The sequence below is a fragment of the Antechinus flavipes genome, chromosome 1 (assembly GCF_016432865.1).
Source record: "Antechinus flavipes isolate AdamAnt ecotype Samford, QLD, Australia chromosome 1, AdamAnt_v2, whole genome shotgun sequence".
Lineage (NCBI taxonomy): Eukaryota > Metazoa > Chordata > Mammalia > Dasyuromorphia > Dasyuridae > Antechinus > Antechinus flavipes.
This window is the reverse complement of record NC_067398.1, coordinates 520,132,177-520,159,551: the sequence shown is the minus strand read 5'-3', so window position 1 is coordinate 520,159,551 and position 27,375 is coordinate 520,132,177. Positions and strand designations below refer to the sequence as shown.

The window sequence follows — 27,375 nt, the reverse complement described above, 5'->3', positions numbered from 1 at the left end:
CTAATCTGTATCTGAATAGGAATCTTCTCTACAACACAACAAACAATTATTTTCATGAGGGCCTTTGATGATAAGAAGTCTACCTCCTCCTCAGGAGCACCTTTTCTAATTTGCTATAGTTTATCAATTTCCACACAAAATCTGGCACTCAAAACTGGATAGAATACAGTTAGATGATTAATTAGAAGAGATATGTAGCTTGATGCTTAGCTAGATGTTTTGGACACTGTGCACCCATTTTTTATTCCTGTCTTACTTAGCAGCATGGACCTTGTCTCTGATAAGGTAAAATCTTATACATACACAAGTGATCCCAATCCATCCCATCTTTCTGGCAGACTGGTTTGTCCATTATCCCTGCTTTATCACTCATATTCAATTATTCCTAGTTGTTTTGCTGCTGTCCACAAATATGTCTAGGTCTATCCCCATTCTTGGAAAAAAAATAAACACAATTGCTCCTAGCAGTTATTATCAGTATCTCTCCTCCCTTTTGTAGCTAAATTCATTAAGATCATTTATATTAGGTTCCTCCACTTTTTTTTTTCAATATCTTCTTAAGTTATTGCAATTTGAGTGCAAGACTATAAGATTATCAAATTCAAACTGCTGTTTCCAAAACAGCCAGTGATCTCTTAATTGCCAAGTCAAATAAGCTTTCCTGAAATCTTATCATTCTTGACTTCTTTGAGGCCTTTAATACTATCAATCATCTTCTCCATGATGGTCTCTTTTTCTTTGGATTTTCATGACAGTGTAATATCCTGGTTTTTCTATCTGACTGCTCTTTGTCTATGTCCTTTGCTATTTTTTCATCTAAATCATACCTGCTAACATTTGAGTTGCTCTAAGCCAGTCCTGGGCCTTCTCTTCTTCTCCCTCAAAAGTTCCATGGTTTCATTTATTATCTCTAAGTAAGAAACTCTCAGATCTACTTGACCTTAACGCTAACCTCTTTCCAAAAATTTACTCTCACATCTCCAAATCCTTTTAAGATATCTAGATCAAGATTTTCTATAGACTTCTTAAAATCAGCATCTCCAAAACTGAACTTATTATTTTTACCCCTAAATCATGTCTCCCTTCACTTTTAGATTTCTGTCACCCTAGCTTGCCACTTAGATATATCCCTTGGTTTATCACTCCCTCTAACCTCCTATTTATAATTTGTCAAGTTGTTTCAGCCTTCAAAATAATTCTCGTATATGTATTCTTCTCTGACACTGCCATACTCTTATATATGACTATCTTCTCTCACATCTGTACTTTTCCAACAAATTGCTGGTTGGTCTCTCTGACTCAGTTGTCTCCTGATTCCAGTCTATCTTCCACTCAAACTTCAAATTGTTTTTATTAACTATCATCATTGCCCCCATTTTATAAACTCCAGAGACTTCCTATTTATCTTTTGTTCTATCCATTCATCTATTTATCTATTTACTTAGAGATTGGGTGCTTCTATTTCCCCCAGACTTAAAATACAGATAGATAGATAGATAGATAAATAGAAAGAAAGATATAAAGATAGGTAGATACAATGAAGTGACCTCCTTAAAATAATGATTAATACTTTGGAATTTTTATTACCAGAGTTTAACATAGTCTTCTGCATACAATGGGAATAATTATATGCTTGCTAGAATGAATTTTTGAATGTGATTTAACATTATTTGCAAGCATTTTTCATAATTCAGATTTGTGTCAATCAGGCCTGTGATTTCATTGCTCTATGGAACGCTAGGTGAGGTGTTATTTATGAAAAAAAGTTGCATTTCTAAAACTGATTTCTGACAATTGATTATTCATCACCAAAATCAATTCAACAAAGCTTTAAGGGACAACTGAGTATAGGACATTGCATAGTGTTATATAGTCATTGAGCAATATCTAAGACAATGTCTTATAGTCCTGTAAAATGTATGGTACCTGAAGAAATAACAAAATTATTAAATAATAACTCCAATCATAAGTTAATGTTTTCAGAAAACTACTTGAGATAATAAAATGTTACCTACATTTAAAAAAATTCTTTAACTGAAGACTTAAAAGAAATAAAATTGCAATATTAAAATCTGTGACATTACCAATGTTTTGTTAGGACTATACGAATTTATCAATAGAAATGACATTAAAGGAGATAGGCTATCAATTATTTTGCCATTGCATCCTAAGGACTTTGATATTTGAGTTATAGATGATACTTCCTGTATTTTATTTTTCCCATTAGAATGTGAGCTCCTTGAAAATAGGGACTGCCCTGCCTTTCTGTCTTCGACACATTATTTTCATTCATTATAAGCAATACATTGAAAAATAAGGATCTACCAAGAAAGAAAAATCTGTGAAAATTGGTAATGTTAGCTATTTGTTATCTTGTATCATCTCTTAACAATGGTAAAGAATAGCAGAAAGAACACTTACAACTGGAATGTTTGGATTTCTCTTCCTACTCTACCGTGTATTATCTATATGACCTGAAATAAATCATTTAGCTTTTCTGAGATTTGTTTTCTCATCTGAGAAACTGGGATAATAATGATAGTCATACTTAACCTCTCAGATTCTGCTGTTAAAAAAAAAAAAAAAGCACTTTGTAAATGGGTAAGTATTATGTAAATATGAGCTATTAGCTCTAAAATGCAGATAATAACACTTTTCCTGACTATCACCACAGGGCCTTCATGAGCATCATATTGTAAGTACTTCATAAATTATACAATAAATTGCTATAAAAATTTGTTAGCATTATCACAAATAATATTAGGTAACAATGAAGTGATTATTTCTAAAAATTTAGACAAATATACAATTATGGAAAATAGATTTGCTTTATAACAAGTAAGACTGAAGACCAGGTAAACCATCATCCCAAATAATTTGTTTCATAGCAAATATAAGTATCAGCTTGATATCACTGAATAACAAATCACACACATATGAAAAAAGTACTACTTTTTTATGTTCACACCATGCTTTAAAATTTGCAATGCACTTTTTACACAATAGCCTTTTGAGATTGTTTTACTGTTGAGTAAACTGAGAAGTTAAGTAACTAACTGGCACATGATCTCACAGAGACCATCTGAAATAGTATTTGAAACCAAGTGTCCTGACCCATTATATTATATTATACTAATTGCTTTTGTGAAATTTAGCGATAATTTTAAGAGCCTATTTTGAGCAAGGCAATGTGCTATACACTGGGATATGAACACAAATAAAACATTTCTTTGTCCTCATGGAGTTTGCATTCTGCTGGGAGCACCCAGAAAAGGAATAAAATTCAGTTATCAACTCAATGTCTTTTTCAGAACTACATAGAAAATGTTTTAGTCATTTTTAGTTTAGTGTGATGTTCACATATCTAAGCTTCAGGTTCAAATACTGAAGAAATGATTCATTTATTATGCCAACTATCTTACATTATAAATCTAACCTAAAAATTTAATGGATGACAAATCATGTTCATAGATAAATATAACATAAGCTAGAAAATAATTAAGATTCTAGAGAAGGTCAAAGTATACTAAGAGATTCAAAGAGAGTGGGATCAGTTCTACAGTAGGATTATAGGAAGTTTCATTGCTGAACTGATCCTTAACTAATCCTTAAAGGAAAAGATTTTGAAGGGGGTGAATTCTGTTTTAAACACCGAAAATGATATGTTCAAACACAGAGATGAATAATGGCAGAATGAAAACAAAAGGATTTTGAGTAGTCCATTTTAATGGGTATTTTAAATCTCAGCAACCAACTAATGATTTAAAAAAAAAATCTAATAAGCCCATGACTTTCATTAAAGAAATTAATTACAAAAATGATATAGTATATAGTGGTATATAGCAACTGATTAAAATAATTTCAATGTAGCTAATTTTTTGATTATTCACACTAATGCCAGGGACTATTAACACAAATTACTCAAGAACTAGAATAATTCAAAGAAATATATGTTGAACACTTATTTGCTCTATAAACATGATGTGCTTTGAATGTGCTATAAATAAAGCATCATTATTATGATTATTATTTTAAGATTGGGACTTCAATCTTACCCATTCTGGATACATAATGAGCACTCATTTGATGAATCCCAGTATTAATCCACATGGAAGTCCTGACCTGCTCCATTTTTCTTTCTGACCTAGGCTGGTACATCCCTCCTTAGGAAGCCTTATAGCCATCTGCTCTCAGGGGCTCACTATGCTGATATCAAATTTAGTGTGGACATCTGATTGGTTTTAGCCCTCTAATTTTGAATTCAACATCACTTCAGATTTCCCAGTAAATATAACTATAGATGTGCATCAACATGTCTGACCTATATCTATGGTTTTATAAACTGAAACTTTCACTTTTAATTTTAAATTTATTTGAGAACTTAGAGAACCATACAATAAAGCATATATTTTAACAGAATTACAAGACTTGAAGTAAAGAAATATTCTATCCTAGAATTTCCAGATAGTGGGAAGATATGTTTGCATGTATGTGTACCACTCAAGGTTCCTCAAACACTATAGAATGACATGAAGAGGTTCTAATCTTATAAGCCCAACTACAAGGGTCAATTTTTCCACTTATTTCCACCCACCTGAATTTAGTGTTGGAAAATATGCTTGAGAAAACCAGTATAGCTTGTGCTTGATATGTCCTAAAAATAAGTAAGATAAATTGGGGATTATCTCAAAAAAAAAGCAATATAATTAAGGAGGTTTGGGAAATCTCCTTGTGAAAGATGAAATTTAAAGGAAGCCAGGGAATCCAAGAGGTTGAGATAAAGAGGGAGAGGATTCTAGGCATAGGGGATAAATAGTAAAATTACATTGGTAATACTTGTGAATATATAGGCATTCAAGGAGGAAAAAATGATTATTAGGAACGAGACAGTCTTTATTTAATCCCACAGAAAATCCACAAAATTCACAGTAGCCCATGCCAAAACAGAGAAACAAAAAAAAGTTTTCAATAGTCCATCAGCTCTCCCACTTTTCTATGAAGAAAACTATTCAAGGTTGCTGATAGGTCAATTGTCTGTTATTCTAGTTTTTTTTTCCCACATAGAATTTGTTTCTTTAAGACTCATAGTTCCCCTGAAAATAAACATGTTGTGGAACTTGCAAAACAAGCAAACTCTTTTTTACCTCACCTGCACTAATCAAGTAAGTCACTGGCTTTGTTCTCCAAGTAAAATCTTTTACAGGTATCACATAGACTGTTTTGTTCTTTCTAAAAGGAGCTGTGTGCATCAGGAAATCCCTAAATTCTTGGATTTAGAATTTCATGAATTTGTGATGACATTTTAGCAACTGCCCAGCTCTAGCAATCTTATGTCTCTGTCTCGGTCTGTCTGTCTGTCTGTCTGTCTGTCTGTCTCTCTCTCTCTCTCTCTCTCTCTCTCTCTCTCTCTCACACACACACACACACACACACACACACACCTTTTCTCTTTTCCCATGCATACTAAATCCAATCACAGGGACTTTTCTATTTCAGACTGTCCAAAAGTATGCAAGTTTCCTGCTCTGCCTAATTTTCCTGTGGTTGTGTTTGTTTACTTTCCCTTCCCTATATAATCTCTCACCTCACTCTGTTAGGTTTTCTCTTTCTGTAAAGGAGGAAGCCTTCAGGGAGGACAGAAGCTGTCTATTAAAAAGAGAGAGACTTCCAACTAAATGCCCTGTAAATGCACTTGGTTGATTTAGAGACAGTTTGAGACTGAATTATTTCAGAGACAACACTGCAATCTATGCTCTGATATCTCAACATCTTTGTTGTATCCCAAATTTTTGAATTTCTTATGAAATTTTCAGTCTCTGGTAGAAGTCTTTATTCTAGGATCACACTGACTAGATAATTCTAAATTCATCCACAGAAATAGGAAGTAAGGTTTCATGAGCAATGTTCTTGTGTTCAATATTCGGGCAAAACAAACATTTCTACTAACCATGCTTTTTTTCCCCCCACTCCCAGATGGTAAATCACCTTTACTGTTCTTTGATGTTAGATAGGTAAATTCCTTGTCCTCTCCTAATAGCACTTTATAAAATCAAAAGGAACAAGTCTTCTGAGGGTATAGCCAACTGTTTTTATAGTATTTTGAGAGGGGAAGCTGATCCTCTGAAAGCCTATTATCTATCATAATCAGTTTTTTGATTAAGTGCTTCCATATAATGACTACTCATTTTGTAATCCCAAAATATTTTATTGGAATTTTTTTTTATTTTGATAAAAGATTAACTGGGTACAGACTTTATGAACCTATCAAGCTTATTTGAGGCGTGTTGGAATGGGTGAAATGAAATTTTATCACTTTCATAAGGAAGTCTGTTGAGTCATACTGAGACCTGTTGAAGACCTTAGTTTAAAAAAGCCAAGGTTACCCATTGCATCCAGGACCATCTCCAGCCATCTTGATCTGTATCTTGCCACTGGACCCAGACAGGCCTGGATGGGAATGTAAGGCAAGTGGCCTTGCACAGCCCACCCTTATTTAAATCCCATTCACTTTCATGTCATGGCATCATTTTGTTGAAGTGGGAAGGGGACCTCAAAAATTTGGTGTAGTGCTGGAATTCTGGAGAAATATAATTGAAACAAGGATATTTACAACAAGGTGTTAACTCAGTAGAATTGATGAGATGATGGTTCTCTAGTTCATATATATACTTAGTACTCAGTATGGTGATGCAATGGTTCTCTAGTTCATACATAATCAGTATACTGTAATGATGCAATTGTACTAAGCTTTATAAGGGCTGAGAGAACTGGAAATAAGACATTCCATGTTTGACCATCCTCCTGGTGGTTCTCCTGCCTCCTGCACTCTTCCAGTAAGATTAAGACTGGGTCAGACTGGATCAGATTTCACCTCTCCAGAGGATATCTCAATGTTCCCAGCTGCATACAACTCTATTCCCCCTTCATGTTGCTTCTGGGCTGATTGATCATATTGCAATACATTACAAGACCCAAAACCCCAAAATGCAGCAAACAACACAGAAAAATTTGGAAATTCAGAAATGCATAAAATATTTTTGTAGTATTCTATATTATCAATATATTTTGTCTTTTAATAGCATAATAATTCTGATATGAAAAGAGGGCCAATTTTTTTTTTACATAGATTGTAATGTGGAAAGAAAGATTGAAAACCTTAGGGATTTCACTCAGATTATGGAGGTTAAATGATTTCCCATGTGGTCATACAATTAATATGCATAGGAAGCAGAATTATCTAACTAGACCAAGTTAGACACACTGTAGAATCAAGAGGCACAGAAAGGATTCTGAGAAGTCATTCAGTTTTAATTGATATTGTTCCATGTTGCATTTTATTCAATATTTTTAAATTGTATTTAAAGTGGTGCAAATAAGGATTTCTATTTACTGTTAGAAAACATGTTATTTATCCATATTATATCCAGATTTTCTAAAGAATTTGTCGGTGGAATTGTTAGAATTTCCTAAATTCTCTACCTGTTACACCTACTCTCCTACATCTGGATAAACAAACTAGGAAAATTACATTAGCCAAATTTCATTAGCAGCTCTGCAGGCAATATTCTTGTCAGGATGAGAAGTGTTACATTCAAATAAATAGCAAGAAAAGAAATATTTCCAGAATGCACTCATTGCTTTAAGTTCTCATCTGAATGGTACTTCCATGTCATCAAATTGTGAAAAAATGAAATTCAGCTTAAGCTTTGCAACTTTTTTTTCTCTCAATTTCATAACTGCTATATTGCTAAAGCCTATTTCAAACATTATTTTTGACAGTGCTAGAGAATGGATCAATATAAAATTAATCTGGCTTTGGAAACTAATTCAGTTCATATATATATGTATATATATGCATGTATGTGTGTGTGTGTGTGTATATATATATGCATGTATGTGTATATATATGTGTGTGAATATCAAAACCTATTCCCAGATTAGTGACTTGGCATGAAGGATAGAGTACCAAGTCTGAAGTCATGGAGACGTCTCTTCCTCAATTCAAATATGTTGTCAGACACTTACTAGCTGAGTCACCCTGGGCAAGTCATTTAACTCTATTTGTCTGTTTTTTTGTCTGAAAAATGAACTAGAGTATGTTATTTTTCTTTTTTTGTATAATATAATCGTTCTCTCAGGGAGCAGGTTTCTTGGGGAAGTTTTCTGGAGGTAGCCTTAGTTTGGGTTCAAAGTAATAATCACCTCAAATGCAGTCAGGGATTTAAGTACAGTCCTTTATTGTCTCTTCCAAAATAGCCTGGTTAATTTTCTTAGAGGCCTATCTCCCTCTTTGGTTCCAAGAGCTCTTGCAGCTTATCCTTTGTTGCCTCCAGCTCCCTCTGAATCTTGGTTCTATTCCTTCATATCCTTCATTCTGCCCGACTGCAGTCTCTAGTTTGTCAATCTTCTGAACTGACTGACTGAAGTTCTAAGAGCTTCTTATATATGATCTCTTAAAGGTGTGAACCCAAAGGCTGACTCCTCCTCTAAGAGAGTGGGATTGTGGATTTAATCTCTCAAATTTGTGAACTCCAGTGTGTGAGCTAATGTGTGAACTCTCAAAGGTGTGACTCTAATATGTGAATTCTCCCAAAGGTGTAAATCCTAAGCACATAAGCATTGTTTCCATCAACTCTAATGAGTTAACACTTTGTTTCAAGTTCTGGCTCATAACATCTCCTGCTTTCTTTTGATTTAGAACATAGGTGGTCATGACCTTCCTGACTTCTCAAGGAGGTGAAAGTCCCAAAAAAGAAGGTGATCATGTCTTCCCTGACTGCTCAAAAAAGGAATGAAAACACCATAAAAAGGAGGTGGTCACACCCTCCCTGACTTCTCAGGAAGGGAGATGAAAACACCAAAGGAAATGGGAAATCAAATCAGATTAGCAGGTTTCTATGGGGACTCACTTAAAACAGGTATACATAAATCCATCAATATGGGAGGCATTATACATAATTACATAAGGACATAGCAATATAACACAGCTTAGTAGTGATATAACAAATAACATGAATCAACATGAGAATTTATACATGTCCATAAGTCCTAGAACTAGTCCAAAAGGAATCCATTGTCCATTAGTTCATGTGCCAGGAATCCAATAATTATTGCAAGCTTTGAAGTACTGCAATGGTCTCATCAACAATTTTTCATCTCAAGGAATCCAATGATTTCTGCTGATTTTCAAGTCCTTGAAACAGTCTCATCTTGTGTTAGGGAATCCAATGATTCCTGAAGATTTTAAAGTTCTTTTAACAGTCTCATTGTCAGCCATGCTCCTTCAGTGTCAGATGCTTTTTAGATCTTCTCCTTTATTTTGAGGTTTTTCTCTCTTTCTGTCTCTCTCCGGGTGCTCATTGCTACCTGTTTCCTTCTCCATCTGTTTCCTTCTCTATCTGTAGGAACACAAGCAAACCCTCTCTCCCACGCAGTTAACCTATCTAATTCTCTTCTATTTACCATTTTGGGATTTCTCCTTATCAACTGGCAATTACATTGGAGCTGCTTGTACTAGACACTGCCCTATATTCTCCCCAACTGTAATCCTGATTGCTTTTCTGTTGGTTGATCACATCAGAGTCCTGACCTTCTAAAGACTCTCTGGGTGTAACCTCAGCTGCCATCATGCCCATCTGTTTTTTGATTGATATCTTGGAGCTGGGCTCTGCCTCTCATTTCTCTGGGTCAATCTACATTCCAAGGCCTAGTGGAAGCCTCGGTTGCATTTTGGACATGGGGTTTTAGGTCTTCTCTCACTCTGTCTTCTCACTCTATCTCTATATCTACACTGAGCTCTAAGATGTCCTATCTTTCCACACTGAAAACACCAACGATTTTCTCTAGAAGTCCCTTGCCAAGAGGAACCTTGTCTTCCCATGTTCATCATAGTTTGGTATAATAAGCATTTGTGCCCACTGTGGCACAGCGCCTTATGATCTCCTCTAAAGGAGCATCTTTGTCTAGTCCCCATATAATTGTTTTGCAAACTTCATTGGCATTTTCCTTAGCCAGATGTCTGATCATTATTTCTGTAGTTGCATTATCTCCAATGGTTCTTGTTACAGCTGTTTGCAAATGTCCCACAAAATCTGCAAAAGGTTCATTGGGACCTTGATCTATTTTTGTGAAGGCTTTACCTTCATCTTTCTGTCCAGGGAGAGAACCCTAAGTTTTTATTGCAGCCTTAGAAATTTGCTCATACACTGTTATAGGATAATCAATCTGTTCTGAATGATCTCTCCATACTGACCTTCACCAGCTAGTTGGTCCAAAGCTATTTGTACATTAGCTCCTGTTTGCCTATTGCATTGGGCTTGAATCCTACATAATTCATGATACTCCGAAAGCCATAATAAGTTTTGTCCAGGTTCTAAACATGTCCTTGCTATGGATTTCCAATCACTCAGAGTTAAGATTTCATAAGACAAACTATCTAGTAACATCTTAACATAAGATGATGTAACCCCATAAAGAGTGCAACCCTTTTTTAAATCCTTAATTTTTTCCAAATTAAAAGGAGTATATATTCTCTCTTTTGACCTGAAGAGTCAAGCTCTTCAATCACAGGATATGCATTTATAAAATCAGATACATCTTGTCCTTCATTTTTTGCCTTAATTAATGCCTTTTCTAATCTTGTCACAAGCTCCTTAATAGGTGGTTCTGATTGCATTACTGCCTCTCCCCCTCTTCCTTCTCCCTCCACCCATGAAGGGTTAATTGAGGGGGGAGAGTGATGAGGTGAGGAATGATCTAATTTCTCCTGCTGTGAATCTGATTCTTCAGCCTTTTCACTTAGTTTACTTGGCACCTCCCCCTCCTGCTCTTTCTTCTTTTTCCTTATTCTAATACTTATATAATTTCCTAAAGGCAGTTATATTAAATTGTATGTATAAAGTGTATTTTTGGAAACTGAGTTTGGATTAGAATTGTAGTATTCACCTAATGGCTCTCCTACTAATTTCCACTCATCTAGATCCAATTCTTTTTCCATAGAGAAACAAGGAGATGTGTACTTTACAGTTTCTAAAAGTTCAGTGATCTGCTTCAAAGTTATAATCAAACCTTGGCTTTCCATAACCTTGACAATGTTCTCTAAACATTTTCCTTGAACAGAAGCAGAAGGTTGTTTTGTAAACATCTGTCCCATTTTAGCTGAAATTTTACTTTAACTCTTTTAATAAAATTTCTTTGTTGTACTCACCCTAATTTCTGGGTTGAGGAGCCTTTTCCACTAGATCAGGATCAGAGGTTTTTACACTGAAATCAGGATCTGAGATCAGGGTCCTGTCAGTCCCTGTTCGGGCACCAAAATGTGGTGTTCTTCCTTTTTTTGTATAATATAATCATTCTCTCTGGGAGGAGGTTTCTTGGGGAGGTTTTTGGAGGCAACTTTAGTTTCAGTTCAAAGTAATAATCACCTCAAATGCAGTCAGGGATTTAAGTACAGTCCTTTATTGTCTCTTCCAAAATAGCCCAGTTAATTTTCTTAGAGGCCTATCTTCCTCTTTGGTTCCAAGAGCTCTTGCAACTTATCCTTTGTTGCCTCCAGCTCCCTCTGAATCTTGGTTCTATTCCTCCAAATCCTTCATTTTGCCTGACTGTAGTCTCTAGTTTGTCAATCATCTGAACTGACTGACTGAAGCTCTAAGAGCTTCTTATATATGATCTCTTAAAGGTGTGAACCCAAAGGTTGACTCCTCCTCTGAGAGAGTGGGATTGTGGGTTTCTGACTTGTGAATCTCTCAAACTTGTGAACTCCAGTGTGTGAGCTAATGTGTGAACTCTCAAAGGTGTGAGCTCTAATGTGTGAATTCTCCCAAAGATGTAAATCTTAAGCACACAAGCATTGTTTCCATCAACTCTAATGAGTTAATACCTTATTTCAAGTTCTGGCCCATAACACTAGAGGAAAAAAATGGTAAACTACTCCGATATCTTTGCCAAGAAAATCTCCAATGGGGTCACAATGAGTTAGAGATGATTAAAAATAATTCAACAACAAAAATTCCCAGATTTAGAAGCAGGAAGAATGCTGGGATAGGTGCTTATCTCAGAAAGACTATTCACTGGTCCAGCATCTGCAATAGTTGCTAAATTCAGTAAGAATCCACTATAATAATAGATCACAGGCAAATAAGATCTCAGTTTAGTGACTTTATGTAGTGTCACGGCATGTTTTATTGCCTGTACTTTATCTTGGTGTAAAGTGCTATGGTATTTACCTTATGTTCCAAGACTCAGAACTCAAATTTACTTAATTTAAGACACAAACTTGTTGCAGAAACTCCCTTAATTTTTCTTTTGGCAGGCATCCCAGCCCTGGATGTCACTGGGATTAACTTTTCACCTAGATATATCTCCACCTCTGGAATGGTAACATGTACTCTGTAGAATAGTTAAAATAAAAAGATTTCTTTCAGTCTCTGTTCAGGGGATGTGATCTTTAGCAAGTGCTTTACTTCTTCATATCTTGGTTTCTTCAGCAATAAAATGAGATAATACTTATTTCTCCCCTATGTTGATGGGTACTATGAAGATAGATGAAAGAGTTTTTGTAAAGTGTTTTAAATTCATAGAAAGAAAAGCACTATATAGATTTAATGGGTGTGTGTGTATACATAAATATGTATACACATGTGTGTGTTTGTACGTGTCTTTTATATAAAAAGTGAGATCTTCAGTCATAAATTATATTGGCAGTACACTTTACATCAAAATAACTTCTTGACTTAATATTTCTATAGTTACCAACTGCTATTATGTGTCTCTTGCTACATCTCATAAAGATTTTTCATGCCCATTAATTTGGTAAGTAGATTATCACTTTTATTGTTGGATGCATAATTCATAATTAACTAGCTCTACAGGTTTTTTCTTAGTTAAGAGCAGGAATAATTGGGGCTGTTCATTTTGAGAACACATGAAAAAATCCCTTGCTCTTCTCCATATTTCAATATAATTTCTTTGCTTTCTATCAATGGTTAACTTTCTAAGCTATAGTTTCATGTATATGTCAACTTTCTTACTCCTCAACCTTGCATAGAGTATTGTTCAAAGTTCATTGTCTCAAAAACTAGTTGAAAAATGATGAGACTTTGGTGATAATATTTGAATTTCTTCCATTGATTCACTATGTACCAATTTCTCCTAACCTTTCATCTAGAAATTTAAGATGATGTGATAATGTTGATATTTCTCATAAGACAAGGTTTATTCAGAGCCATCTGGTCCAAAAAAGTAAGCCTTCAAATTTTCTTAGGCCCATTACATATTTAGGTTATCTATTCTCAACATGGCCTTCCCTGTAGCAAGACAATTGTTTTACATCTCATATTAGATTTACAATTTACTCATTACAGAAGTTTTTACAACCTTTAAAAAAAAAATCCCTGCTGAATAGTTTTATAGCTCTCTCTTGCCAAATACTATCATCTTTTCAATTGAGAACCTTGTTTTATATTTTACTGAAAAGGAAAAAAAAAAAAACTTTTTGGCTATTCACTGAGAATTCCCTCTTTTCCCCTCCCTATCATTTCATATCACTCATATAACTTCTACTATTATTTCCTGCTTTACTTTTTTTCTCCTATGAAAAGCTGGCCCTCGCTCAAACAAACCTTTCTACATGTGCAAATTATCCTATTTCATCCCATTTTCTCCAGCAGATTGTCCTCTTTGTTATCCTCACTCTCTCACTTACATACAATCTCTTCCTGTCTACTGTCTGCTTCCATTCTGCCTATAAATACATGCCTATATTTCCCATATCTTCCAAATATGTTTACTTGATCTATTTATCACTGTTTGCAGATATTATGCTACATTTCTCCTCTCATTTTTTCTTTTTTTTTTTTTGCTAAATTCCTTAAGAAAACCATTTACAACAGGTGCTTTCATTTCTCCTCTCAGTCTTCTTTCAACACTCTACAGTTTGACTTCTGACCTCATCATTCACCTAAAGCTATTCTTTCCAAAGTTGTTAATAATTTTTAAAATTCAAAATTGGCCTATGTTCCATTGATTCTTCTTGACCTCTCTTCAGTCTTTGACATGTTTAATAGTCCTGTTCTAATACTCTCTTCTCTCTATTTTTGCCTTTTGACACTGTTGCTTGTCCATGTCCTACTTACCTGAACACTAATTTCTCAATCTCCTTTTTCTGAATTTTTATTCAGGAGGTCATATCTTCTAACTGTTGTTTTTACCTTCATAACATCTCTCGTCATTCCTCTTTCATTCTCATCCTCTTCAGTCATTCCCTCAGTATCCCAGGTTTGGATTACTTTAATAGCATAATGATCAGCTTTAATAACTCAAGTCTTTCCACATGCTAGTCTTCCCCTCAGATGTCAAATTGGTTTTCCTACAGTACAAGTCAATTTCATTTCTCAACAGTGGTTCCCTGTGACCTCCAGGACAAAACATAAAGTTTTCTCTTTGGCTTTTAAAGCTCATCATAACCTAGCCCTTTTCTTCCTTTCTAATCTTAAACGTTAGACACTTTATTGGATTCCTCAATCCAGGGACAATGGTCTTCTTTCACAAGTCACACCATTTCTAACTCCAGATTTTTTTTTCACTGACTGTCCCCCATTCCTGGAACTCTTTCTCTCTTTTTTGCTTCTTTCTTTTTACTGTCTTCTTCAAGTCCCCAACTAGAATATTTTAATCAGCTTCATTATAACTACCTTCCCTCAGAAATTATCCCCAAGATATCTTATGTATATTTAGTTATATATTGGTTGTATGTTGTCTCCCCTATTAGACTCTGAGTTCCTTAATTGTTTTTTTTTTTTAATGTTGTTTTCTCTTTCTTGTTATTTCAGTGCTATAGTGCCTGGTACATAATAGGTGTTTAATAACTTCTTGACTTGACCTAACTTGAAGTCAGAGAGAATAAATATAATCCATTTCTCACATAAGAGCTCTTGAAATATTTCAACATAGTTATCATCTTGCACAATCCCTCTTCCCCCATCTGCTGTTATCTAGTTAAACTTCCAATTCATTCACACTGAGCCTCATAGGACAAGGATTCAAAACTTTTCTCTACTGGATAACTCTAGACACTCCCCAACTACATCCTTTTGAAATTGTGTTGCCCAGAACTAAGCACAAAATTCCAGATTAGGTTTGAAAGAAGGCATTAGGACTTGTCATGCCCTTGTTTCCAGAAGCAATGTCCTGCATAGTGCAGCCCAAGATCACATTAGCTTTTGAGGCAGCCACATCACACTTTTTATATTGATTTTGTAGTCCCCTAAAACCCACAGATTTTTTTTCCAGAATTGCTGCCTAAACAAATTTCACCTGCAAAATGATAGTCTTGGATTGGAATGATCTTTAAGATTCCTTCCAGACTTGAATCCTGTATTCCAAGCAGAGGAAAATGCACAGGCAGGCACAGAGATAGAAAAGCTTAAAGTGTGCTCAGGGAGACAATGAGTAGATTAGATTAAATCTGAGTGGAAAATTTGTACAGGGAATTAAAAAGCAATAAGAATAGAAGGTCATGTAATGTAGAAGGACTAGAATGATAGAATGTTACCTGAACTTTATTTTACAAGCACTGGGGAACTATTGGAGACTTCAATCTGATCAAAACAGTACATTGCACTTAAGAGTTTTTAATGAATGTTTGCCCAATGATTGAATGGCATATTTTAGGATGATCATTTTGGCTCACACATGGAGAGTGGATTGTAGTAAGGAGAACCATTAGGAAGCTATTACAAGCAATTTCTACATTAATTAATAGCAGTATTTATTTCTACTTGAATAATATAAGACATTTACCTTTAGATGAAGTGCAACCACAAAATACTTGTCCTTTAAGGGATGTGTCTTAGTGAAGCCATGCTTTAGTGTCACTGTTCTATCATTACTTAATAAATTCACTATTGAATAAATTACCAGTTAAGACAGTGACCTTTAATCCACTTAATAAGCAGCTCTTCTTTAATAACTTCCGTGGAGAATGATATAATATTACTAAAGATTTAAGGGATGAGGGATGTACTAGGTCCCTCAGTTGCCTCAGAGCTTTTTTCTTTTACTTGTTCTATACACCTTTAACAGCAGTGTCATACTGTTTGCCTCCCCCCCACTCCCAAGCCCGCATTGCCTTCATCTTGATGTATAAACCTCAACATCTGAAGCAAATTATTTTTTCTTCTAATTTTGGAACAGTTTTAAATTTTATTTTCAAAAGGAATCTTTGCAGGGGAAGCATTAGGGGGCTGTATTCATTCCATATTTTCATATTTTGTTCGAACTCGGAAAATAATTTTCATCAATTTATCTGGAGAAATCCTTCCCCCTCCCTCCCCTCCACCTTGGCCTTAACAGCATTGATTCTTGAGGGAAAGAAATTTTAAAAAGAAAAAAAAAATCTCCTGAACATCTTTATTTTGCTGCACTTAGCAGTCAGTTCTGGGAGTAACTACCTTTCACTATTAACAAGAGCAGCTCAGGCACTATTTCCTGCAAAATAATAAAAAAAAAAAAAAAAAAACAGGTCCCTATGTCTAACCTCGTTGAGCAATTTCCACCTCCTTTTAGTCATCACCCTATAATCCTGCGTTCCCCAAATGTACAAAGCTCTTGTCTTTCCCTCCCATAACGTCAATTTTTTTCCTTTTTTTTTTCCTCTTTCATGTTTTATAACTGCGCGAATCCCCCACCCTTACCCCGCTGCACACTCCTTCTCTTTCACTCCCCTTAATAAATGATGCTCTTTCTCCATTCCGTCAGATCGAACTTAGGAATGCAGGAAATTTTCGGTAGCAGTAACCCCTGGTCGGCTTCTCTCCACAGCCTCTCAGGATAACGACACTCCCCAAACATTCTCTCCCAGCCAAACTTCCCTCCTCCTTTTCCACTCCGCCCAGAAGAGCTGCTGCTGCGGTGGCAGTCTGTGATTCCCCGCGGGAAATCGTCCAGTAAGAAGAGCAGCAGCAGCTGGGAAACAGCTGGACCCGAGAGAAGCCTCGGAGCTTTAGGATCCAGGGGAGCTGCCTCGCCAGCCCCGCCCCTAGGTCCGCCTTGGCAATGCTGCTGCTTTCCCTTCGGTCTCCCTCGCCCCTTCTCTCGTCCCTCAAGCCTTCTCTCTCGCTCTCTAAACTCTGAGCTTGGCCGAGTGAGCTTCAAACTGGCGTAGAGGAGGTGGTGGCGGAGGCAAGAAGCTGGAGGGCAGCGCTTGCCTTTGGGGAAAACCCGACTCCCTGAGCTGGAAACCGTGATCGGGAGACAGGAGTCAGAAGAAGCTGCCAAGCGACGGAGGCGGCGGCAGCCAGAGGGCATCTCCGAGGATCTGCCTCCTCCAAATACCGGAGCAAAACAGAAAAGATTTGCTGGATTTCTCCAAAGTAGGGTAGGAGTTGTAAGGGTCTCCATCTGGGGAGTCCCTTTAGCAGTTGGGATTGCTTCTCGCTGTCTTCCCACTCTCTCTCTGGAAGCATTTTTAACGGAGTGGGGTGACTGGATCCGTATGGGCTTAAGGGGGAAGGGATAGCGTGACGTATGGGACAGAAACGAAGCCCAGCCGTTTGGGAAAAAGCCTAGTGAAGCGTCCTGGTCCCAATCTCCTAAATCCTCTTCACATTTGTGGCGCCGAAAGCTGGACCTTCACTCCGAAGCCGGGGAGACCATCTGGGATGCTCGAGATGTCTAGGAAAGGAAATTGATGCTGTCCTTCAGTTCCTCTGGAATGAGTTTGCTTTGACTTCCCTTCCCCCAAATCCCAGAAACTCAGTGCTTCCTGGGACACTCCCATCCTGACCTGCCTAAGGTAAGGGGATTTTCAGGAAGGATTACCCTCCCTCTCTTCACTCTCCCCGGGAAAAGATAACAAAGAGGCTTCCCCTCTTTCCTTACCCCCTTGCCCCCCACCTGGGAAGAATTTTAAATGCTAGAGACCGGATGGTTCAGGAAACTCCTCTTGTAAATGACTTTTACAGTGTAGAGACTTGTTGGCGACTGAAACTTGGTTAAGTTCTCCAGCCCCCAAGAAAGGCAAAGGGAGATGTTTCTCTTTCGCACTGGTTTATAGTACCCTCTCGTGGTAGTCCAGAAGAATACATGGTAAGCCTACAGGTATGAAGGGACTGAAATGTTCCTCTGTCTCTGTTTGCAGCATTGTTTCTTTTGAGAAAATCAGTTGTGTGGTAGTGTTTATTAAGTATAAGGCAGCTTTGAGTTTGTGTGGGGCCAAAGAACAGTACCATTGTAAAGCATTAGCTAATATTTAATTTCCTGAACTTTTAATTTCCATTCAATTTGATATATTTAGCAAACATCTAATATTGAGGCCCTAGTGAATTTAAGCTTTGTTGCTAGTTTTGTGCCTCTGAGGGGTTAAAGAAGAACAATTATATAGGGAAGAGAGCACATTAACTATTCCATTTCAGTAATTTCATAAACTTTTATGTAGGGACTTTGTAAGTTATATTGTCAAACAGAACAAGCCAGATACAATATTAATCTGAATCAGAAAATTTATAGCTTATGGTTTGATATCAACTAATATTTATTTCACACTTATTGTATATATGTATATGTTTGGGGGGGGAGTGTGTGGGGATAATGTGAGTGTTCAAAGTTAAAAGAAGAGAGGGATTCCAGCAACATTTTAAAGCAGACATTGAAATTATTCTTAAATTTCTCTGAAGCTATCCCTGCAGTGAATTCACTGAAAAGGAAAATTGTAAATTTTTCAACATAGAATTAAACATATTTCCAATGTATTTGTAGCTTCAGAAAACAATTTTTGTTTGTTTGTTTCTTCCCCCAGAACGAACTGCCATGCACAAGGAAGAGAAAAGAAAGAAAAGAAAAATAACTACCTTGTTGAAAGAGATTCTTTCTCTCTCATTTGGCTGGTTGGCTTCATGATGGGCAGAGGAGAAATACCCAGGTGACTAAAAAGAAAAAAAAAATGTCAGGTTTTGCAGGTTGTAATGCACTATACAGATGACTTTAATAAAAGAAGACATGAAAAATGCATGATTTTTGTCATAATATATTGACGAAACAAGTCTTCAGACAGCAGTCAACAGAGGCTAGAAAACCTGCAGTTATGTCATCTAAGAAGGACTTGTGAAAATTGTTCAATGCTGTTTGTTTCTCTAAAAGTAAGAAAAGATAGATTTCAAAGCATGAAGGCTGTAAAATCAGAAAAGAAAGGGATAGTAATTCCAACCACCAAGTTCACTGTAGGGAATTCAGTACTTTACATGAATCTGTGAAAAAGGGGAAAGAAATCAAATTAGCATGTGTGGTGACCTCATCACTAGTGTAATAATGACTTCAAATTCATATTTTGGAACATTTATTATTTTTTTTCAAAAGTATGTACTTTCAGCTAGTGATATAAACTCAAGTCTTGTGGCATAGAGGAAATAATTCTTTACATATCTTGTGTCAAGGTTATTTGGCTTTCAAGTTCCTGGAGTTTAAATGGTAGTATAACTGTGTCAGGCACACAGATAGAGAATATAAGTTCTCACTTCTCTTGACTTCACTTATTTTGAATGAGTTGTGCATTGACTGAATCTCACAAGAGAAGATCACATTTGTTTTAATCAAGGCCTTAAATGTACTTTTTTATAGTCAATAGATGAGTCAATGTAATGAGCAATATGCTTGACATGTATGCCTGAAGGAAAGGAACTGCCTAATGGATCATGGCGCTAATGTTTACAAGACATTTCTTATTTCTGTTAGTGTTAGTGATGTTTGTTCACTCCAGTTTTGAAGAATCTATAAGCAATTATTCTGAATGGGCTGGTTTTGCAGATGATATCGATCAATATAAGACACAGCAAGTTCAAGATTTCAATCACAACCAAAAACTGAAAAAAGGGAGTTTCCATCCAAGTTTATATTTTGATGCTAGAGACATCCAAGCACTGAGACAAAAGTCTCGCACAAGCCATTTACATCTTTTTAGAGTTATCAGAAGTGCAGTTACAGTGATGCTGTCCAACCCAACGTACTACCTACCTCCACCCAAGCATGCTGATTTTGCTGCAAAGTGGAACGAAATTTATGGTAATAATCTCCCTCCCCTAGCATTTTATTGTTTGTTGTGCCCAGATGACAAAGCTGCCTTTGAATTTGTCTTAGAATACATGGATAGAATGGCTGGCTACAAAGACTGGCTAGTTGAGAATGCTCCAGGGGATGAGGTGCCACTTGGTCACTCCTTAACAGGTTTTGCTACTGCCTTTGACTTCTTGTACAACTTAATTGATAATCATAGGAGACAAAAATACCTGGACAAAATATGGGCTGTCACAGAGGAAATGTATGAGTATTCTAAAGTCCGGGCATGGGGAAAACAACTTCTCCACAACCATCAAGCTACAAATATGTTGGCACTACTCACTGGTGCCCTGGTGACTGGAGTGGATAAAGGATCTCAAGCAAATATATGGAAACAGGTGGTAGTGGATGTGATGGAAAAGACTATGTTTCTGCTCAATCATATTGTGGATGGCTCTTTAGATGAAGGTGTAGCCTATGGAAGTTACACTGCCAAATCTGTCACACAGTATGTTTTCCTGGCCCAGCGCCACTTTAATATCAATAACCTTGAGAACAACTGGCTAAAAATGCATTTTTGGTTTTATTTTGCTACACTCTTACCAGGTTTTCAGAGAACAGTGGGTATAGCAGATTCCAACTACAACTGGTTTTATGGACCAGAGAGCCAATTGGTATTCTTGGACAAATTTGTGTTAAAGAGTGGAGCTGGCAATTGGCTAGCTCAGCAAATTAGAAAGCATCGTCCTAAGGATGGCCCAATGGTTCCTTCTACTGCCCAACGGTGGAGTACTCTTCATACTGAATATATTTGGTATGATGCAGAGCTCATTCCACAACCTCCTGCTCACTATGATACTGCTAAGTTACATGTATTCCCCAACTGGGGGGTCATCACTTATGGGGCTGGCCTGCCAAACACCCAAACCAATACTTTTTTGTCTTTTAAATCTGGGAAATTAGGTGGTCGAGCAGTCTATGACATAGTTCACTTTCAGCCATATTCCTGGATTGATGGCTGGCGAAGTTTTAACCCAGGTCATGAACACCCTGACCAAAACTCTTTTACTTTTGCACCAAATGGGCAAGTTTTTGTTTCTGAGGCCCTCTATGGGCCCAAGTTAAGCCACCTCAACAATGTTCTTGTGTTTGCCCCATCACCTTCAAGCCAGTGCAATCAACCTTGGGAGGGCCAGCTTGGGGAATGTGCCCAATGGCTCAGATGGGCAGGTGAAGAAGTTGGTGATGCTGCTGGTGAAATTATAACAGCCTCCCAGCAAGGGGAAATGCTATTTGTGAGTGGAGAAGCTGTGACTGCTTATTCTTCTTCAATGAAACTGAAAAGTGTGTATCGTGCTTTGCTTCTCTTAAATTCCCAAACTTTGCTCGTTGTGGATCACATCGAGAAGGAAGAGGACTCTCCAATTAATTCCGTCAGTGCCTTTTTTCATAATCTGGATATTGATTTTAAATATGTCCCTTACAAGTTTATGAACCAATATAATGGAGCCATGATGGATGTTTGGGATGCCCATTATAAAATGTTTTGGTTTGATGATCATGGCAATAGCCCCATAGCGACAATACAGGAAGCTGAACAAGCTGCTGAGTTCAAGAAACGGTGGACTCAGTATGTGAATGTGACATTTCAAATGGAAACTACTGTAAGCAGAATTGCTTATATATTTCATGGACCCTATGTCAATGTTTCCAACTGTAGATTTATTGATAATTCTAAATCTGGACTTCAGATTTTACTAAATGTCAACAACAGTGACCATATTGTTTCCATTGTGACAGATTACCAAAATCTCAAGACTCGGTTCAATTATCTGGGATTTGGTGGCTTTGCTAATGTAGCAAATCAGGACCATATTACTCATTTTGGTTTAGGCACTGAAACTAGAGAAAAATTAGTAAAAAATAATAGTATTGCTTTCCCCTTTGGTTTTAAAATCAACATGATAGTGGGGTTGATTTTGGGTGTAAGTTTAATGATTTTAGCTTTTCAATGGAGATTTTACCTTTCATTTAGTAAACTAATGCGTTGGATCCTAATCATGGTTATCATATTGTGGTTCATTGAATTGTTGGATGTTTGGAGTACTTGTACACAGCCTATCTGTGCCAAATGGAGCAGTGACATGATAAGCACAGAGGCCAAGACAAGCAAAAGAGCCAAGCACTCTGAAGGACACCCCGTTGCTCTGCCAGATGTTGTCATTACCTCACTCCCCAGTTCAGGAGCTGAAATCCTAAAACAGCTCTTTTTCAACAGCACTGACTTTCTGTATATTAGAGTCCCCACAACCTACCTTGATATCCCTGAAACCGAATTTGAAATAGACTCATTTGTAGATGCCTGTGAATGGAGGGTGTCAGATATCCAGAGTGGTCATTTCCGTTTGCTCAGAGGCTGGCTGCAATCTTTAATCCAGGACACAAAACTTCATTTGCAAAACATTCATCTTCACGAACCCAGTAGGAGTAAACTCACTCAATATTCCACAATTAACAAAGACAAAAAGAGAAAATTAAAAAGGAGAGAATCTTTGCTGGAACAAAGAAGTAGAATCAAAGGAACTTTAGACAGAGATGCTGAATATATTAGAGAGTTAAGGAGACACCTTGTCTTTTACCCAAGTGCACGTCCTGTACTCAGTTTAAGCAGTGGAAGCTGGACATTAAAGCTTCATTTCTTTCAAGAAGTTATAGGGCCTTCCATGAGGGCATTGTATATTGTAAGGGACCCTCGAGCATGGATCCACTCAATGCTGTACAATAGCAAACCAAGCCTTTATTCCTTAAAGAATGTACCTGAGCACTTAGCTATGCTATCTAAGGTACAAAGACATAAAGACAAATGTAACCTGAATTCAGGCTATGCTTTTGAATATGAGTCATTGAGGAAAGAATTATCAGATCCCAAATCAAGTCCAGTGTCCTTACTGGCTCATTTGTGGCTAGCAAACACAGCAGCAACACTGAGAATCAATAAGGATTTGCTGCCAACCAACTATCAGCTGGTCAGGTTTGAAGATATTGTGAATTTCCCACAGAAGACAGCTGAAAGGATTTTTGCCTTTCTTGGTATTCCTTTATCTCCTGCTAGTTTAAACCAAATATTGTTTGCCACTTCCACAAACCTTTTCTATCTTCCTTACGAAGGGGAAATATCACCAACTAATATTAATGTTTGGAAACAAAACATGCCTACTGGAGAAATTAAACTGATTGAAGACATCTGCTGGACAGTAATGGATCTTCTAGGATATCCAAAGTTTACGGACTGAATGCTGCAGGTCGGCAGTCATTTGCACTAATGATTTCCAACCCAATTTGTGGATGAGAATTAGAAGAGTTTGTTTATTCTTGTAAAATGTGTGTGTATAGTCTGTTACTTGCACAGAGAGATTATTTTAAAAACAGACACCATATTTGGCCTCACAGGATTTATTTTTACTTTAAAACAATTTTTGCTGCCTTTCTGTAAGAAACTTGACCAGCTAAATGTTTTTTTGTTTGTTTGTTTTTGTTTTTTAAATTTGTTTTGATTTGAATGGGTGATTGGGTTGGGGGTGGGGGGAATACAAGGGAAGAGGAAAATGGGAGCATTCAAATGGATTTCTTCAATTCTAATATAGTTCCTCTATCCCTGGGCCTCAGAAACTCCTAGAATCCTTGGTGATGCTGCTTTACCCAAATTTTACTTATTTTCAAGATGGGCTAGAAAAAAAAAAATCCTCATTTCTTTCAAAAGGCCCTCCAATGTGTTTATTATACACAATAGAGCTTACTCTCCTCTTACTCCCTCTAACATTTAATGAGTGGGGAAGTAGTGAAAGCTTCTATCAGATATGACAGGATGCTATTCCCAAGAGGTATAGAGATATAAACTAGTGTTTTGGAAAGATGGGAAAGTAGTCACCAGAAATGTCCCCTTAGACTTCTTTATCTCAGAAGTAATAAGGAATCATTTGCTTTTGAAGAATAGATATGATGGCTATGACCTTCTGATTGTTATTTTTTAGAATTGCTATTGAATCAAAATCCCTTTGCTATTTTCTTTGCCTGTTGAAAGTCACAACCATTGTTTATTATATCCTTCTATCCCTGCTTTTTCTTATACCATGAGTCCAAATGACTAGCACGATCTAGTTGAAATATATCTTTGTCTCTTTTAGTGATCACTTTTGTACAAATTCAATTTAGATTTAGAACCATTTTTTTTGTGGGTTAACATAGCACTTGAATAATTTCTTTCATCCATAATTGTTTTATTTTTTCCTTTTAACTATACAGTGATATTTTTGCCAGTATGTCTTTCTGATGGAAACACCATTTAAAAACTGCCTAACTTATCTTGCTCAGCATTCTTTTGAACATGTGTACATACTGTAAATGTCTGCAGATGTGAGAATCAAATTGGAGATGATGTCAGAGACATCTGTTTCCTCTGCCATCTGCATTTTATTACAAATGTAGTCGTCATGAAATATGGTTCATTTTATTTTTGTAGAATCTGAAGTCAGAATGTTGTGCTATTATAATATGCTGGTGGAGTAATTACAGTGTACTGGATGAAAACCAGTAGGTAATGTCAAGACTTGATGAGAATCTCTGTACAGATTGCATCCCCTTTCCTGATGTTTAAATCTGTGGTTTTCCCCAAGCTCTGCAACACTTGTGACCTAGATAAAAGTGGCTTTTTTTCAGTCATTTGTTATTATGTCAAAATGTGCCTCCAGCGTGATAAAGCTGTTGATATGTTGCATTCCAGTCCAACTTAACTTGAGTGTTGTTTTTCTTTGATTATCGAAAGGGTGAACAGGAGGTGATTCTCCACTTCTTTTCTGAAAATTTGCCCAACGAAATGTCAAACTAAGTAAAAATTGCAATTTTTAAACAAGGATGAACATTCAACTGGGCTTGAAACAATTTACCCCAAAGAAAAATGTTATCTAACTCAGTGTTATAATTAGGAAATTGTTAAGTTGTTGCCAGGAATATTTCTGCTATTTGACAGAATTTGAAATTTACAGGATTTGTGATAGTAAATCTGAAAGAGGAAAAAAAAGGCTCTCAGCTGGCATCAACTTCTCTTGAAGATAAGAATAACAAAGTATACAGAGGAAAGAGGAAATTAGTTCTTATTATTAATATTGTAATATAAATGAACAATCACAATGAATGAGTGAGAATTTATATCACTGTAAGAGGAGGAAAAAAGCAAAGTAATGATGCTGTGGGGGGTGGGGTGGGGTGGGGTATATGGATAGGTTTAGGAGTTTTATTTTAAGAAAAAATACTTCCTATTTTATAATATAAAAATAAGATTCTATGTCTCCAAAATAATAACTTTGTTGTTCTATTACTTTTGCTAAATTCTTCAACATATATTTCCATCCCTAAGCATGAATTGTTGAAAGCATTTCTTCTTTATTTCTGTGTTCAACTGAGATAACATATTTAAAACACTTAAGATACCTGAAAGTTCTATATAAATGCTACTTATTGTTATTACTTACAAATGTCTTAGAATAATAGAACCGGAAGAGAATTTTGAGATCATCCCACTTGAACTATATTTTAGAGATAAGGAAACAATTCTAGAATGGTAATATGACTTGTACAACATTACACATAGATTGAGATTGGATTTGTTGTAGAACTTACTTTAGAGCAGCTAAACTCCCTGACTTCTAGATAGTACAGTGCTCAACACATTGTACCACACTCTCCTAATGGAGGAAATTTCCTGACAAGTTCCTATCCAGATTAGAGGGAGCATTTACAGAAATCTTCAGCTGAATATGAATTTTTAGGAGTCTTCCCCACTGCCTTTTAAGGAGTCTGTCCCTCCTTTCCACATAATTTTGTTTGTAGTAAGTTTCCACAGAGTAGAAAGGCTATCCCTGAAAATAATCCAAGTCAGGAAGATGAGACTAATATCAATTTGCACAGTTTGACACTTTAACAGTATTTAATAGCTAACTTGACTCTTCATTTGCTCTTCTTCACTGGTTCAAGTGCAAGGGACATGGATGTGCACTTCTATTACAATTGGGACTAGTACTATCTGAATCAATATTTCAGGGTTTATTTTTCCATCGGTATGGAAACTCCAGCTGGACTAGTAACTCCTCTGTCTTAATATATAAATTATATGAGTTGCTAGAGCCAATGATAATAACAGCAATACAATAATACAATGTAATAATAATAATGGCTATTATTATTATTAAAAATAGCAAAAGGACAGTCTTCTGATCATGACTTGAGGGAGTACCAGGTTGACAGATATACATGTAATATATATTAGCAGGCATATACTCAAAGTTCTCCAACTGGTTTGTAATAATCATAAAATGTCTCATTTGTAAAGCACTTTAAGATTAATAAAGCATTTTATATCTATTTTCTTTTCATCCCCATAATATCTCTTGGAGGTAGACAGTTTTAGAGATGAAGAATTAGGCTCAGTGATTTGTCTTAGGTCAAAAGGTAGTAGACATTAAAACTAGAATCTCCTCAGAAAGAGCATCCTAATTTAACTTTCAGTCTGGAATTATCTCTTTGTTATAATGTGACATTATAATAAATAGAAGAAGGGGCAGAATAAAAGAGTTTAAACATAGGAATTCTTGGATATTTGTTTCATAACCATTTAAGTTTCAAAGTCAAACAATGTTTTGTTGGAGAAGATCAGTTTATATATCTTGATTCGAATTATGTAATTTTTAACAAGGTTATTTGAGCTACATAAAGTAATTTGCTTATGTAAAGAAAGTCAAGCTCTGAATTTCCATAACTATACCTGAGAAAGATGAACAATGAAAATTAAAAAAAGGAAAATATTCAGGACAGACTCTATGAAAGTTTAACACATAGGGTCTAAGTAAGATTTTAAAAACACTAAAAAGAAAACCAAAATAAAAGCATCCAAAATCAAAGGCAAATATGTGTGTGGTGATAAGGTACATAGGTTCTAAAAATCTTAGAGTATGTATTATTAATCTTAAAAGTTAAGTCTTCCATGATGATAATAAATTACTTAACATTTTTCTGGCACTTTAAGGTTTATAGATAATTTCATCCATGATAGTTGTTTGAGACAATTAGTAATAGGAATAGTCTATCATAAAACAATATAATTCCAATTTTGTGGATAGATAAATTGAGACTGAAAATTTAAGTAACTTACTGGTGGCCACATACTTACTTTACATGTATCAAGTGGATTTGCATCCAGGATGCTTTCCATTTTTTTTTTTTTTTTTGTGTTGGGTCACCAAACAACACAAGAAATAATGACATTGTTAGGAA

At 36.1% G+C, this 27,375-nt stretch overlaps 1 protein-coding gene across 2 annotated transcripts; it reads left to right on the top strand.

The window, feature by feature from the left end:
• Positions 1-17,696: 17,696 nt before the first annotated feature.
• Positions 17,697-26,466, top strand: DSEL (dermatan sulfate epimerase like). Of its 2 annotated transcripts, XM_051970525.1 has the most exons (3): positions 17,699-17,794; positions 17,964-18,087; positions 18,797-26,466. In XM_051970525.1, exon 3 carries the CDS (start codon positions 19,689-19,691, stop codon positions 23,340-23,342), a length of 3,654 nt encoding a protein of 1,217 aa, XP_051826485.1. In that variant the 5' UTR covers positions 17,699-17,794; positions 17,964-18,087; positions 18,797-19,688; the 3' UTR covers positions 23,343-26,466. The 2 variants fall into 2 exon arrangements, with proteins under 2 accessions (XP_051826484.1, XP_051826485.1); XM_051970524.1 differs by lacking the exon at positions 17,964-18,087 and having other exon boundaries at positions 17,697-17,794.
• The last annotated feature ends 909 nt before the right edge of the window (positions 26,467-27,375 follow it).